This window comes from Hevea brasiliensis, chromosome 11 (assembly GCF_030052815.1).
Source record: "Hevea brasiliensis isolate MT/VB/25A 57/8 chromosome 11, ASM3005281v1, whole genome shotgun sequence".
In the NCBI taxonomy this organism is placed as follows: Eukaryota; Viridiplantae; Streptophyta; class Magnoliopsida; order Malpighiales; family Euphorbiaceae; genus Hevea; species Hevea brasiliensis.
The window spans coordinates 62,906,501-62,922,794 of NC_079503.1; the positions used below are offsets into that span (position 1 = coordinate 62,906,501).

At 29.5% G+C, this 16,294-nt stretch overlaps 1 protein-coding gene across 1 annotated transcript; it reads left to right on the forward strand.

Annotated features, from left to right (window-relative positions):
• Nucleotides 1–530: 530 nt before the first annotated feature.
• Nucleotides 531–15,826, forward strand: LOC110646292 (E3 ubiquitin-protein ligase RGLG4). Its single transcript, XM_021799692.2, has 11 exons — nucleotides 531–1,136; nucleotides 6,968–7,052; nucleotides 11,091–11,231; nucleotides 11,342–11,455; nucleotides 12,995–13,092; nucleotides 13,189–13,268; nucleotides 14,183–14,288; nucleotides 14,391–14,518; nucleotides 14,929–15,052; nucleotides 15,201–15,257; nucleotides 15,336–15,826. The coding sequence occupies exons 1-11, from the start codon at nucleotides 873–875 to the stop codon at nucleotides 15,417–15,419; spliced, it is 1,281 nt and encodes a 426-aa protein (XP_021655384.2). The 5' UTR covers nucleotides 531–872; the 3' UTR covers nucleotides 15,420–15,826.
• The last annotated feature ends 468 nt before the right edge of the window (nucleotides 15,827–16,294 follow it).

A 16,294-nucleotide genomic window follows, 5' to 3' on the forward strand; every position in this document is an offset into this window, starting at 1 on the left:
TTATTATAACATATCAAAGTTTAAAATGAAAATATAACAATCTTTATTTAAAAATATTTAATGTAATTTTTTTGTAATTTATTGTAATAAATTAAATTTTAAATATAAAAAATGAAATAAATCCTAATATGAAAGGCTTAAGAACGACGACAGATAGAATATTCAAAAAAATTACTTTATTTAAATTTGAAATCAAATTAAATTAATATTTTAAAAATTTAAATTCATTTCAAATGGAATTAAAATTTATTCTCAATTTTTTAAATTTATTTTAAATTTAATTATTATTACCTAATAAATATCTAAATTAATTTAATTTTATATATTTTAATTAATAATTTATATAAAAAATAATTTTTATTAATAATTTATATTTTAAAAATTTAATAATTTTATAAAATATTTTAATTTTATTTTATATAAAATAAAATATATAAAAATTTATAAATATTATTGTTAAAAATATATATTTTATATTTAATTAAATATTTATATTAACGCATATTCAACGACATGTAAAACTCAAATTCCAGTATTACCCAAATCTGATTCTTTACCACCCAAAGCAGTGGGTTCGGTGGGATCAGTTTGCCTTAGAACAGAACCTTATAATCCCCATTCTCTACGCAATCTTTCTTTAGTATTATCCTTAACTTGTTTCAGAAGCACTTAGCTTTAGGGCTATACCAACTGCAAATTAGACTTCCCATTCTGTTTTAAATCTTCCGTGCAGACGACAAAGAGCATCAATTCGATCTTTACACTTTATACAGGAATTTCCAGTTCTTTCCACTCCCTTTCCTTCTTCAACTAATTCTTCTCTGTATTTCCCTCTTTTTCCGACCCCTAAATTTTGAACTAGTAAGGATGATATGGGTGGCTTATTGTCATATCTTAAGCCTAAGAAAGAAGTTATTAACGGTGGTGGAAGTATTAGCAGCGGCAACGGCAACATAGTCACTAGGAGAAGAACATCTTCATCTTTTTCATCTTCACATTATCCAACCATGTCTAGAGAACAATCACTGGGTAATTCCGCCAGTAGCAGTCGAGCAAAGGATGCTGCTCTTCAAAAGGTGTTATCAATCAAGAAAAAATATGCTTTTATACCTGACAATTTTTCATCCTTGGAACAGGTTTGTAACTGTGCTCTTCTTCTTCTTCTTCTCTTTTCAGTGCATCAATTTGCCCTTTATTTTTCTCAATATTTGATAAATATTAATTAGTTTTAATTAAAATAATGTATTTTTTAAAAAAGTTTGAATCATAATGCTCAATAGTCTCATAGAAAAAGAAAAAGATATAAGAAGAGCAAGCATCAATTGAAAAAAAAAAAAAAATTTACTCTCCTTGTCTGCTCTTGTGTTTTTTTTTTTGGGTTTTTTTCTTTTTTTTTTCTTTTTTCAAGAATGGAGTATGAGCATTATTGCAGTGACGAATTTTTTATTACGTCAACGCGGTTGTTGCTTTAAATTTGGGGACTCGTCTTTCTTTATTCATAGGGGCCCCACGCAGGCACGCATTACATGAGATTTTACGGTAGTGGTCGCTTGCTTTATAAGTGGATATTATTAGAATTTATTAGAATTCAAATCACGTGGGGTCCACTACTGCCAGATGATATTATTAAAAGACTAGGTTTTTCTTTATTGAAAAATTTATTATTTTATCTCAATTAATTATTTAATTTTATATTTTAAAAATATATTATTTAATTTTTATATTTTAATTTTATTAATTATTTAACACATTTATTAAATTTTTTATTAATCAATTTTTGTTAAATTATTATTTAATTTTTTATTTTAATAAAATTAATTAATTTTTTTATTTTAAAAAATTACTGTTATTTAATTTTTTTAATAAAATTAATTAGTCTATTTTAATTTTTTTAATAAAATTAATTAATCTATTTTTATATTTTAAAAATATAATATCTTAAAAAATATATTCTCATATGAAAATAAATTACTATTTGGAGGTTAAATTTAAATATATATATTTTAAATTATTCATGAATTTTTATTCAATTCTTTATATTTTTATATTTTTTCTATTAAAAAAAATAATTTTATTAGATTATCGCTATAATTATTTAGAAATTTTATGGAATTAATTAACTTTTTATATAAATTTTTATTAAAAGATGAAAAATAGAGAGATAATGAGGTAGAAAAGATATGGTTGCATAAGGAAAGAAATATGTGAGAGAGAAATAAGGGAGGATTGGAGAAAAGTAAAGGTAAGGGTGTTAGAATAGTTTGAGAATAAAAAAAAAGAGGGACTAAAGAGCTAATAAAATTAAATTATAGATGCTAATTAATATGCTTTTCAAATTGTAAGAGGTTAACTAATTAGTTTTTACTAAAATAGAGAAACTAAATACTAGTTTGACTAGCATTAAAATCATTTCACTAGCGAAAAGTTTATTAAATGGACTAAATAGTTTAACGGAAGTAAAATAGAGGGAAAATACGGAGACTAAATAGTGTATTTTTTAAAATAAAAAGACTAATTAATTTGTTTCATTAAAATACATGAACTAAATAATAATTTTCTCTAAAATTATTGATTTAGTTCTTGCATTTTTGAAAAATATATTAATTAATCTTTAAGTTTCGATTCTACCATACACTTTCATTAGTTCTTTTATTTTTCATAATTTTTATTGTTAATGATAAATATTTTCGTTTTTGATTTTTTACTATTATAAATATTTTCGTCTATGAATTTTATCTCTATTAGCACTTCTGTCACACATTTGTCACTCATTTACCGCCTTTTATTCTCTTGACTAATAGTTAAATTGGCAAAAATGGACAGATGGACCAAATAATCAATAGAATCAAATGTGAGGGACTAAATTATGTATTTTTGAAAATACAAGAATGATATCATTAATTTTAACATAATTGAGGGACTAAATAATAATAATAATAATAATAATAATTTATCCTTGCTTATTTGATAATTGTAGAGTAAAACTGAAAGAAATACATATATATATATATATATATATATATATATATATATATTTGATTAATCTAATTAAAATTTGAAGAAAATGAGTTTATAAACTATATTTTACTATTATGGCCATGTTCGACAACAATTACCTCTTGTATTTATATTGTTCAGTGGCATAAATATTTATATTAGTGTTTAGAGGTTAAGGGAGTGGATCATGAAATGTTACCCCTTCTAGCTTTTTACATTTAATAGGTAATCCAACAATTAATTTTACTAAACACTTTTGCTTTAAACCATTAACTAAATAGCTAACTATTAACAACTAATATCTAACAATTCATAGTTAGTAAAATAGTTGACAGCTAACAGTTAATAGAACAATTATATAATGCAGAATAGGAAGCTTAGAATTTTATTTACGAATTTTAAGTATTATAGAATTAGGAAATTTAAAAAGTTTTTATTGTTTAGAAATTTTATTATTATTAGGTCTATTATTTCCTAATTTTTCTTATTTAGTATTCCTAATTAGAGTTAAATTAATATTTCTATTCCTAATTTAATTAGGATTGTAAGCTCCATAAATAGAGCTACTTTTTATTATTCAATAGCTTTGGATTATGATTATTATTGAAATTAATAAAATTATTAAAAATTAATTTTCTTTTTCAAGGATTGATCCTTGATTTCTCTTTTTCTTGGTTCTTTCATTTTGTTCACATCACTAGAATTGTTGAGTTTGTAGTTGTAAGTTGTGTAGTAATTGTTAGCAAGTGTTGGAGTGATGCTAATTATTTTTTTTTCTTTCTTTTGATAGCAAGATAGTGGATTGATATATAGCTTTGTTAAACTACTTTAAATTTTTGTATTTTTTATTTGTTAAGTTGTTTTCATTAAGATTGTGCACGGTTCTTGGAGGTATTAAATAGAACTGAAGAACCGTACCGAATCGAACTTATTTTGATGCTTTGAACTTTGGTTCAATTATGGTTCTTCACTAAGAATCGTACCGAAAATTGATTTTACATACATGATTTTCTATGATTTTTACTGTAATTATATATTTACATGCAATTAATATTGTTATATAGATACACACTACTTGTTCTTATTAATTTTTGTTATTAATATATCAAGTTACTTTATAATTTTTAATAATAAATACATTATTGCACTATATAGATGCTTAATTCATAATTTTATTTGTATCTTATAGTTAAATATTATATAATTAATAAATAGTTAAAAGATATATTATATGATATACGTGTACTACTATAATATATAATATACTTAATCCTAAATTATTTATGTACCTTATAGTTAAAGATTATATAACTTAAAATAATGTTGCTAAAAGCACTAGGCACCCTTAAGGCAAGAAGGTCCTCTATCGTTTGAGGCATTAGGCGCTCGCCGAGCGAAGTGAGGCTCTAATTTATTCTAAAATAATAAGTAAGTAATATATAATGTAAAAAACACTAACAAATTACACAATCAATAAATTGCCAAATTTTATATTCTTATTTCATAGTATATTATATGCTTTAAGCTTCAAAATCAAAAGCATTCCTCTAATAACACAAAATCTTAAAATAAAAACCATTAAGCACATAATATGTGATTTAAAATTCTATATTTATTGTTCAATTTCATTCATTATGTCATGCAAACTCAAAATCCTACTTCTTTTGTCATCGTCTTCTTAACATCCACCATATGATCATCATCGTCATCGTTATCATCATCATCATCATCCTCCTCCTCCTCCTCCTCCAATCCCTCTTCTTCCTCTCCATCAGATTTATAGTCCTCCTCAATCTCTTCATCTTCCGCCGAATCAATCTGTTCTTGAATATTTACTACTCTTGAACTTAATGCATTTGCTTGAGTTCTTACTTGTTGTCTAGTGTATGTCCTCATTCCCCAACTTCAATGCGCTAGCCACATCATCCGATGTCAAATTATCATATGCAAAAATCATTAATCTTCAACTTAAACACTGTTAGCACCCATCTCTCCAATCAACCATTCATTACAATCATCAATATCATTTAGAGATATGGGATCAATTGAATTCAGCAAATCATGATGAGCCTTCAAAGCTTGATTGTACTTAACATACACCTAAGGTGAAACAAATCAAGTAAGCTTTTCTCTGTCCTTTTTTTTTTTTTTTTTAAATTTCTTGCCTTTTTCTTTCCTGGGGGTGTCTAGTGTCGCCTTGCCTAGGTAGTGGCTTGTTGAAGGCGCCTCGCTTGGAGGTTGCCCAAGCGAGATGCTTGGATTTTGCCTCACCCGCCTATGCAAGCCCCCGAATGCCTCTTGACAATGTTGACTTAAAAATAGCTAAAAGATGTATTATATGATATATTGTGTAATAACATACTTCAAAGTTTAAATGCTAATTCAAGTATGACTTTTTATGAAAATAATTGCATAAAATTGTTTTAAGAATTGAAAACCAAACCAAAACCGAAGAACCGAGAACTGAACCAAAATTGAAACAATAAAGAGCTGAATTGAAACTATACCAAAATTTTAGTTAAATTCCAGTTCCTAGGCAGACCTCAAACCTGAATCGGAACCACACACTCCTAGTTTTCATAATATATTAGGCAAAATGGATGAGAGAGAATGCAATGAGAAGAAATAGCTTATAGGGGGAAGGAACAAGGTGTCTTTTTTTTTTTTAAGGAACAATTTTATTGATTCAACAATTAAACAATATACTACAAGAACTATGTTCTAGCTTGTAAGTGATTCTTTAGGTAAGGTCATGTCCGTCTATAACTGAATTATATCTAACTATTCCATAACTAAGCAGTTGAAATTTATCAATTACTATTAATAGATTGATGATATCTGCGAACTTCCCACTAAAATAAAAATTCTTAAGCTTTACAAAATTTCATACAAGTTTTCCAATACAACAAATAAAAAAATGGCTTTTGATTTTGAACTTTTAAAGAGGGATTTGTGAAATCTTTTCTAGTAAGATCCTATTGAGATTGCTAATATATATATAATCAAAGCCAATGAAATGAGTCCTTAAATATTATTTTACTCTAATTGTGATAAAAAAAATTTTTTTTGAGCTAATATTCCAAAATTACCATGTGGTTTTGAGTATTAACAATTTAGTGACTAGATTTTTTTTTTCATCAAAATTGTATTGTGTGCTTTGTTTTATTAGTTAATTCAATATTTTTGTTACACATTCCATTTGCTCATGTTAAAAAAATATTTTTTTATATATAAAATAGAGAAAAAAAATTATGGACTTGAAAACTCTTTTTGGCATTTCATCAAACAATTTGCGAGCATGGCTAAACGAGACAAAATCCAACCCAAGTAAGCAACCATGGCCACCATGATTGTGGACTCCTTCAAACCCCTTATTTCACCCTCTTCGTCTCTTACCACTACCATTAGACCCAAACTCTAAATCTCTTAACTCTCCGTCCCAAATCACAAAAATCCTATCCCAAATCCCACAAATCTCAATTCACATTCTAAGCACATTCTCAAAACATCAACATCCAAATCAAAATGGTAAAAGAAAATCATACAAAGATGGAAAGAAAAATATCAATCTCATCCATAACAACAATTCTTACCATATTTTTATACAACTGTTGAGCCACATTTAGGACTAGTCGGATCAATTAACCCAAAACTTCTAGTGCCATCAAATCAAAGTCAATCCTTCATTGAAGTGCATGATGGCCCCAATCACCTAGCACACTTGATCGATCATCTACTTTCTAGTGAGCTCATCAACAGTCCTCCCACTAAATCTATTGGTGCTAGTGGATTTTGGAGGAGGAGAAGGTGACATTTGAATCAATTAAAAGAATAATTTCAACAAATACTTATATAAAATTTATTAATAAAATAAATATGTGCAAAGTGCGAGCTCCCGCCTCGTTTTATAAAATTCATTTAGTCCATTTTGCAATTTAAAAAATTTCAATTGGGAAATTCTCTTTTGTAGGTTACAGCATCCTTGAGAGAAGCTGGCTTGGAATCATCAAATCTCATTGTGGGCTTTGATTTCACTAAAAGCAATGAATGGACAGGTATGTGAAAATTCAGGCATATCATTGATTTGAGTTACAAATAGTGTTTAAACCTATTTCAATCTTAAGATTAAACTGGGGACTTAATAGGGGGATTCACAATTCAATTAATTGAATTGTTGAGCAATTTTTAATCTGAACTATGAAGACCAGTTAACTAATCAATTGTTAACTATTTGGTTATTTTGGTTTAGTCAATTTTTCAATTTTTTTAGTGAATAAACTTAAATTTTATTTTTCAAATTAATTATATAGAATATTAAATACCTTAATCATAAATTTATAATTAACAAATGAAGAATGATAAAAAAAACCTTGGCTTTTCAGATCCAAACTTCCATTTTCAATGACTTCTTGTCTTTTTTATTTTCTTTTTTTCAATCTTTAATGTTATCTCTCTTTTTAATCTCTAGTTTAACATGTCAGTCTATATTTATCTTTGATAAATTTAATTTTATAACTTTAATTTTGAAATCATTCCATTAATTTCATTGAAATGTTAACTAAAATGATACTTCTCTAAATGTATAATGCAGAAATTCTGAAAATTAAAAAATGAAGAAAATTTTCCAAATTATGAAACCATTTTTACTTCATTCTTTGACATCATGTTAGTATTTTTTTTTTTTTTAATTTTTATTTAATGTTTGAAAAGTATGATCAATGCCTTTGCTATTTGAAGCAAATTAGTAAAATAATTTGACTTGTGTGCCTATAATTTATATGATTTTACGATGTATGTTAGGTGATTTATGAAATATTGAAATTAAATTGCAGGTTTAAAATATTATTCTTCATGGGAAAGAATTTATCATAATAGATGCATTATTTGAAAAAAAAAATATTGATGATCAAGATGTTAGAAAAGATGGTTAATCATCTATCTCAAATTTTGAAAATTTTCATTCTAAGAAGTTTCAACAAACTAAAACTGAAAAAATTGGCATCGTTTATTTTGACATTTAATATAGCACATACAGTTTTTTGAATTAAAAAGAAATTATTAAGTATATATGCATATTAAGTGTTACTTTGGCCTCCCCAAGAATAAATCATAATGACAACATATGCACTAGAGTTTATTATGGAGATGGAGAGATACAATGGATGCAATATGTGTCATAAGAAAGAGACTAAAAAAACCATCATAGTATAAGCATAGCTAAGATACCGAATCAAAAACTAAAGTATAATCCAGATCCAAGAGCTGAGTAACCCATTTAAAACATAATGCCCCAAGCCCTCCTAGTGTTATGTTGTCCCACATTGGTTTGAGATGAGATGTTTAAACTATATATGAGACTTGAGCAAACCTCCTCCCTTAGAGCTAGCTTTTGAGGTGGAATTAGGCGCGATCTACTTTCTTTACATGGTATCAGAGCTTACCTTGTTTTAATGTTAAGCCATCTGCAAATGTGTTTGCTTGCAAACTTTACGCTCCATATATTAATACCTAGGCATGAGGGGTGTGTTGTTTCACATTGGTTTGGGATAAGATGTACAAGTGATGTAGAACAAGCAAAGAAAAATAAAGAACTAGAAGAAATCAAGGATCAATTCTTGGAAAAAGAACTAATTCTCAATAATTTTATTTAATCTCAATAATAATCATAGTCAAAACTACTGAATAATAGAATATTTAGCTTTTATTTATAGAGCTTACAACCCTAATCAAATTAGGAATAGAAAACCTAATTCAACTTTAATTAGGAATACTAAATAAGATAAATTAAGAAATAATAGACCTAATAAAAATAAAATTCCTAAACAATAAAAACTCTTTAAATTTTCTAATTCTATAATAATTAAAAATCCTAAATAAAATTATAAGCTTTCTATTTTGCATTATTCTCCCCTAATTGGAAAAAACTCGTCCTCGAGTCTTGAAGTTCTGAATGATTACAAACCTTATCCGGAGAACACAGTATAATCTTCTTGGACGTTAGTAACAAAATTGATTAGAAAAAGTTTACGCTCTCTTTTGTATTCCTAGAGACATTTGGATAGGTAAAAACAATGAAAACAATAATTGAAAAGTCCTTAGGAACAAGATTTCAATTTTCAAATTCTTTTGTTAGCTCCACAAGTTGATTTTCTTCAATTTTAGTTGGAGTTTCCACGGCCTGATCAACTCCATGCTCTGGAATAAGTCTTCAATAGGTAAACGTTCAATAATCAAAATTTTGGATTTTTCAATTTCAAACTCTTCAAACTTAGGTTCTTCAGGTTGCTCGTTTTGTTCCTCATTTTCATCTTCAAGTTGCTCTACGAATTGTTTTCTTCGTTCATCTTGAAAGTCAAACTTCTTTTCTTGCTTTACAGTTTTAATTTCTTCTTTAAGTTCTCGCACAGCTACCGATAACTTATTAAGCTCTATTTTTGATAACTAATCAAATTGTACTTCTACTTTGATAACTTATCAAGCTGTGATTTTAATTTTTTCAGACCTGAAATCACAAGTTCTTTTCTGCATTCTTGAAGCTCTCTGTCTTTAACTTGTAAGAACTGTTGTAAATTTCCAAATTCCCTTTCCTTATCTAGTAAAATCTGTCTAACTTCTCGATATTCACTATGTAAGAAAGATATTCACCATGTAAGAAAAAACACCTTTCATGATCACATTTTTAACTATAATTATCTATCAAATGACATAAAGATAGTAATTGACCCTTATGAAATCCAATGTTATAATTAATTTCTTCGAGAACATTTTTGTAGTAATTGATCTCCTCTTCTAGCCTTTCAATATAAGTTTCCATTGCACTTGAAGTAAGAAAACATGCCTTACTTGAAGGAAAAAACTCAAAATTCAGTTTTTAAGAGTTGTTTCAACTGAAAACGAGCTACAAAATCAGATGCAGGATGTCAAACTTAGCAAGGAAAGAAACTCTTAAAAATTTGCTGATGTGACAGTGATGACGTGACAGTGATGGTAGGTGATGTGGCGTTGAAGTGATAAACTGATATGGCTATCTGATTTGGGTTGTTGCTGGGGCCAAATCCATTACATGCAGGCTCACAATAAAGCTGGGTGAGCTTGTTGGGTGTGGAAGTTGATCCAAATACCCGATTTGTTGAGTTAAAACTCCAGGAGCGTCGAACTAAAGTTCCGACGACACGAAGAGACATATCGGCTAACGGTGAGTTGATGGGTTCTTCTCGTTTTCTTTTTTTTTTTTTTTTTTTTTTTTGAACTGTAGGCAGTAAGGAAAATTTTGGAAGAAAATTGAGAAAAGCAGTAGAAATTTGGTTCAATTTAAGGCTTTGATACCAAATTTGATGTAGAACAAACAAAGAAGAATGAAAAACTAGAAGAAATCAAGGACCAGTCCTCTAAAAGAGAGCTAATTCTCAACAATTTTATTTGATCTCAAATCACAATCAAAGCTATTGAATAATAGAAAATTAGCTCTATTTATAGAGCTTACAACCCTAATAAAATTAGGAATAGATTCAGCTTCAATTAAAAATACTAAATAAGATAAATTAGGAAATAATAGACCTAATAATAATAAAATTCCTAAACAATAAAAATTCTTTAGATTTTCTAATTCTATAATAATTAAAATTCCTAAATAAAATTCTAAGCTTCCTATCTGCGTTAATGAGATATATATAAGACTTGAGCAAACCTCCTCCCCTAAAGCGCTTGAATCAAGGCTGCAACTGCTCATATAACATATTTTCAATTATATTTCTTCTATTTCACTTGCGAAGTTCTTCAACAACTACATAAAACATATTACGAGAAGATCAGTGATCCAAACTCAGCTAGTGCAGGATTTTATGCTATTTTATTTGAACGTGGGTCAAAAGTAGAAGAGACATTCATGAATTTATTTAACCCTTGTAGATCTTTATCCATTTAAAAATATCTGATGAACCAAATAAAGGTTTTTTTTTTTTTTTTGTTCTTGTTTAGTCCAATCCCGCATTATTAGTTATCTAAAGTATATATCAATCGTATGGTCCTATTCTTGTGAAATGTTTCTTATCCAATTTCTCTTCTGTGTAGCAGCTAATATTTTATTTTTACAGGGAAAGTATCGTTCAATAATCGTAGCCTGCATGCCATTGGTGATACACCTAATCCATATGAAAAGGCCATCTCAATTATTGGAAAGACTTTGGCTCCCTTTGATGATGATAACTTAATTCCCTGTCTTGGCTTTGGTGATGGTAATTCTAGTCCACTGAAGTGGATGTGTGCATTTTTAATTTTTCCCTTTGCTTGTAATCCCTTATTTCTTCCCTTTCTCATATATCCTACTGATTCTTCTCCTTTACAGCCACCACTCATGATCAAGAAGTATTTAGCTTTCACAGTGATCATTCTCCTTGCCATGGGTTTGAAGAAGTTTTAGCCTGCTACAAGAAGATTGTTCCCAACTTACGACTTGCAGGTTGGTTTCCTGTTCCTTTAGATATTTATGGGGCCTTTTGGCAATTGTTAGTAACTGTAGGGCGAATAACAAATACGTACATACTGTATAGTTTGTTTCACATGTGGGTTTCACTTATTTTACATGTGGGTGCCATGCATATGTTTGTGTCTTGAGTCCATGATAGACCAGATTTAAGTATGAATCTTGTTTAGTTAAATATCTATTTTTGGATATGAAGGTACTAATTAATTTGCATGAGCAACACAAACTTCCTTCTTATTAATCTACCCGAGTGCTTGGATGGCAAAACTTACCATATAAGACCACCACAGCTTGCTATAGAGTATATTAGATCATGTAGATTGTTGATTGCAATGCTCTGAACAAGCTAGTAACCAACAACCTGTTAACACAGTGCATAACTTTAATGTGATTTTGACTTTTTAAGGCATATAACACACTCTTTAAAGTGATAGTTGGCTAAGATTGCTGGTAACATACTTTTAGGACACAACAATATAGGATAAATGCTATATTTTGTTTTTGTTGAAAACAGAAGAATGGAAATGGACTTAAACATCTATGGATCATGATCTATATGTATAGTGTGTGAAAAATTGGGACCTTTTCAATACATCTCTCTATATCTTGGATAGTTAATTTCATGCTTTTTTTAAATATTTTAATTGAATATTAGATTATGCCGGGTTAGGATTTGTTTTTCAGTCTTTGTTGCTTCGAGAGCTTCTGATTTAGCTTTCCATTGTTGTACTTTTTTTCCCCGATGAAATCAACTCCCTTGTTATTGTCGTTTGACCTAAAAAAAAAAAACTCAAAAGGAGTCAAATTTAAACAAAAAATTAAATTTTTCGCTCATCAAGTTTCAAATTTTAATAAATCCAAATTTCTTGAAAAAGAAGTTTTTACTGGCTTCTCTCAAACAAGACCCTTCACTTTTTTGTCGCTATCCTATATATAAAGAAAAGGTAATATTATTTGTCAGATGTTTAATTACCAAAATCTAACTGCGCATGTGTGGCAAAGACTACTGGTGTTAATGACAGGGTTGAATTACTCAATTTCAAATAGTTGGCTTAAATGAATCAAATTTAAGTAAAATAACTTTAACTTTTGAGTCATAGCTAAACGGTTAAATTGAGCAATTGAGCATTTATCTCCCCAACTAATGGACTGTCCAAATGCTTATATGCAATCTGGGATTGTTGCATTACAGTTAATGTTACAAATCCACTGGTGATAGGAGGCAATCACAAGATTTTCCTTCTCCTTAATGTCTTAAAAAGTAATTATTAGTTCTCGTCTATCTTTGCTATTATTTTCCTAATCCAATTTATCTCTAACCTTCTGTAAGATTCTTTTATTACAAGCATAATTCATCCAATACACGCACACACACACACACACAATACTCAACCAAGAAAACTAACAATACATTGGTTTTTAATTAAAAACTCTTATTAAACATTGTGTTTATAATTTTTTGTGAGTCCTGCATGCTTATTTCACAGATTCACAGATAAATGTAATTGTGTTAAGGGCCAACTTCTTATGCACCGGTGATTGAGGCTGCGATGGACATTGTGGAAAGAAGCGGAGGCCAATACCATGTGTTGGTTATCATAGCAGATGGCCAGGTTTCAATCCAAAGCTAGCTCATTTAGTCACTTGCCCTCTCTTCTCACTCTCTCTCACATTATGTATATTCAACATGATCTTTTTTAATTGTGAAGGTTACAAGAAGTGTCAATACAGGTGCTGGGGAGCTAAGCCCACAGGAAGAGAAAACAATCCAGTCAATTGTGGATGCTAGGTTCAGCCTTGTACATAGACATATTTTGTCGAATATATACCTTAGCTGCAGAATATAGCTTCAGTTAGTTAAAAAAACAACATTTAAAATTGCTTATGGTTCCAAGAATGAAAATATTCTTACTAAACTATCACAATTGAGTATTCTAAAAAGCCATTGCTTGCAGCAGCAAGATAATTTTTAATCACATTCACTGTAGTTGCTAATTAACTCTGGCAATTCATATTATAACTATGTTTTCACATGCTATGATTATCAATCTCTGCCAATATAATGTTCATCAGATGCCAAAAATGTGACATAATACAAGTTATCATGCATTGTAAACAAATATATTTGGCATGAGGTTCCTATTGATTATCTATTTGTTTTTATTTGATTTCTTGGTACTGTCAACAACTGATACTAACTATATTTGTGGTACAAAAATGTTTAATAGTCCATGGATGAGTATCGAGGGGGCAAGGTTAATGAAATAATATACATTGTGTTTAAAACAACTCTTATGTTAGAATTCAATTCAAATAATTTTATAATAGAAGCCGTGGTTGGAATAGATTTTAAAATTATAGAATTTTATTTGAATTCCATTAGTTAAAATGAAGTAAAATGAATGTTGATTTTCCTATTTTACTCATTTATATGCAAATAAAATTATTTAAATAAGCGGTATATCGTATACTACAAAAAAAAAAAAGGGTAACTTGGGCTTTCAATGACTGTGCCCCTTAAATAAATTGAATTATTGCAAGTTGATGCTACTCTTGTCGTGATTTTTATTTCCTTCAATAGACTTCTTTGTTGCTCAGAATAATCGGATTTGATGAGCGAGTCATCAGATTTTAAAATGATGTTACAATTTGAGTTTATGCATGTTTGACCTAAATATGTTTGCAACTTTTATTTCCATCTAGTTCATACCCACTGTCGATAATTCTTGTTGGGGTTGGTGATGGACCTTGGGATGACATGAAGAAATTTGATGACAAAATCCCAGCGCGTGAATTTGACAATTTTCAGGTATTGCTATTTTGATGAAACTTTATTTTGAACCCCATCTAATTTGCTTGCAATTTTACATATATTGTTCCTTTATTTACCTGTTTTCCATATTATGTATAGTTTGTTAACTTCACTGCAATTATGTCCAAAAATACAACTACCTCTGAGAAAGAAACAGAGTTTGCTCTCGCTGCACTAATGGAGATCCCCTTCCAGTACATAGCAGCTCGTGAATTTGGTATAATTGGGTAGGATTTGCTAAACTTCTTTATGTCATATAGCGTTGCAGTTATTTGTTAGGAACTCATTTTTTTAGCATTTTCAGAGCTGTGCATGCTTTGTATGGATATGGAGGAAAATGATTCATATAACCAGCCTTGGATAATTCAGGATTAGGGTAACTTATATTGAGTTTGATTATAGCTGAGATATGCTTTCAGCAATTAGTCTTATGAATGTTTTAGCTGAGCCTGAGGATATGGATATGCTTGTAGTTATGTGTGGTCCATTTATACTCCACTGCAATGAGAATATATATATAGGATGACTTCAATTTCATTTTCCCCTGCTTCTCCAATCTATATCGATTGCTTTCTTGTATATTTCATCATTTAGTTTTAAATGCTCTTTCATTTACGCTAATAGCATTCTTTTACAGTTGTACTACAGGAAGAGCGAAGAAAATCGTACCACGCCCTCCGCCAGCTCCTTACGTTCGTCATCCACTGCCAGACCATCAATCGAGCAATGTATCTTCCACCGTTGTAGATGAGAGAACCCAGGTTTGATTTGACTTGATCCTTCTGTGCTTTCATTATTCAAATACCACATCTGCATATGTTGGCCTTCTTTCAGGGGATGGTAGTGTATCTCATCATTTATGTCCAGGTTTGAGAACCATCATTTTCTTCCTCTCTAATTTGAATGCAGGCCTGCCCTATTTGCCTGACTAATGGCAAGGACTTGGCCTTCGGTTGTGGACACATGGTATGTAATTTTCACCCTAAACGGTACTGGCCTTGATTCTCTCACTAGTTGCCTTGACACAAAGGAACATTATTGCAGACTTGTAGAGACTGCGCATCAAGGGTGTCAAATTGCCCCATATGCCGCCGGCCTATTACTAGCCGTCTTAGGCTGTTTGCTTGAATGAATGCACGTAGCGTTGTTTGAAGACTGCACCAGGGCAAGTGCTGTATCTTAAACTGAAGATATTCCTAGGCTTTTCCTCCTCTCTTTGTGTGAAGGTGTGGAGACCTGAATTTGTTTATATTCAATTTCCAGCTACAGTTGCTATGTAAATTGCATGTAAAATTCAAGTGGGTTTGTTTTTGGGATTCAATGGAGGCATAATGGGCTTGGTAACAATTGGTGGGTTATACAGTGAAAGATAGCTCGCTTTCTTTTTCAAGTTGAATAACTTTAGAATAGGAAAATGAAGAGACTCGAAATCGCTCTATTCCTTACACCTTTAAAGTTGTAAAAAATCCAATAAGGTTTTTCCTGATTTCAGTTTGTGCGATTAGAAAGTAATAAAATGCAAATGTTTATTTTAATTGATTTTTTATTTAAATTATTTTTATATTTTGAAATTATATAGATGTTAGAATTTAGTTCCTTCAACTTAAAAAAATTATTTTAAAAGAAATGAAATATGTGAAAAAAAAAGAAAATTACTTTTGCAGGATTTTAATTATTATTGACATATAGAATAATGTTACTTGAGGGAATAAATGTGTTCATGCATGATGTAAAATTTATGTGTATTAAAGCTCTCATTAAGGCTCATTTTGCTAGCAGTTTTTGGAGTGGAGGCGAACTGTATTTTTATTGGCAATTTTTAACTCTCGCTTCCGGGGGAGAGTCCACTTTGTGGTAGTTTTCTTTATTCAAAACACAATCAAGATTTGGATTTTCCTCTAGCAAAAAGGACGTTGGCTTGAGTAAGGGGAGGCAATAATTTTCTGCTTGATGAAAAAAAGGGCCACGGCTGAATATTCTTAAAAGAGCTGAAAATGAAGAGA

Bases quoted from the DNA above. Each gene is read 5' to 3' on its own strand.
- LOC110646292 (XM_021799692.2), top strand. From the start codon at position 873: ATGGGTGGCTTATTGTCATATCTTAAGCCTAAGAAAGAAGTTATTAAC. The intron at 13,269-14,182 runs GTTCAGCCTTGT...ATTTCCATCTAG, and splicing joins CAGTCAATTGTGGATGCTAG to TTCATACCCACTGTCGATAA. The intron at 14,519-14,928 runs GTAGGATTTGCT...ATTCTTTTACAG, and splicing joins CGTGAATTTGGTATAATTGG to TTGTACTACAGGAAGAGCGA.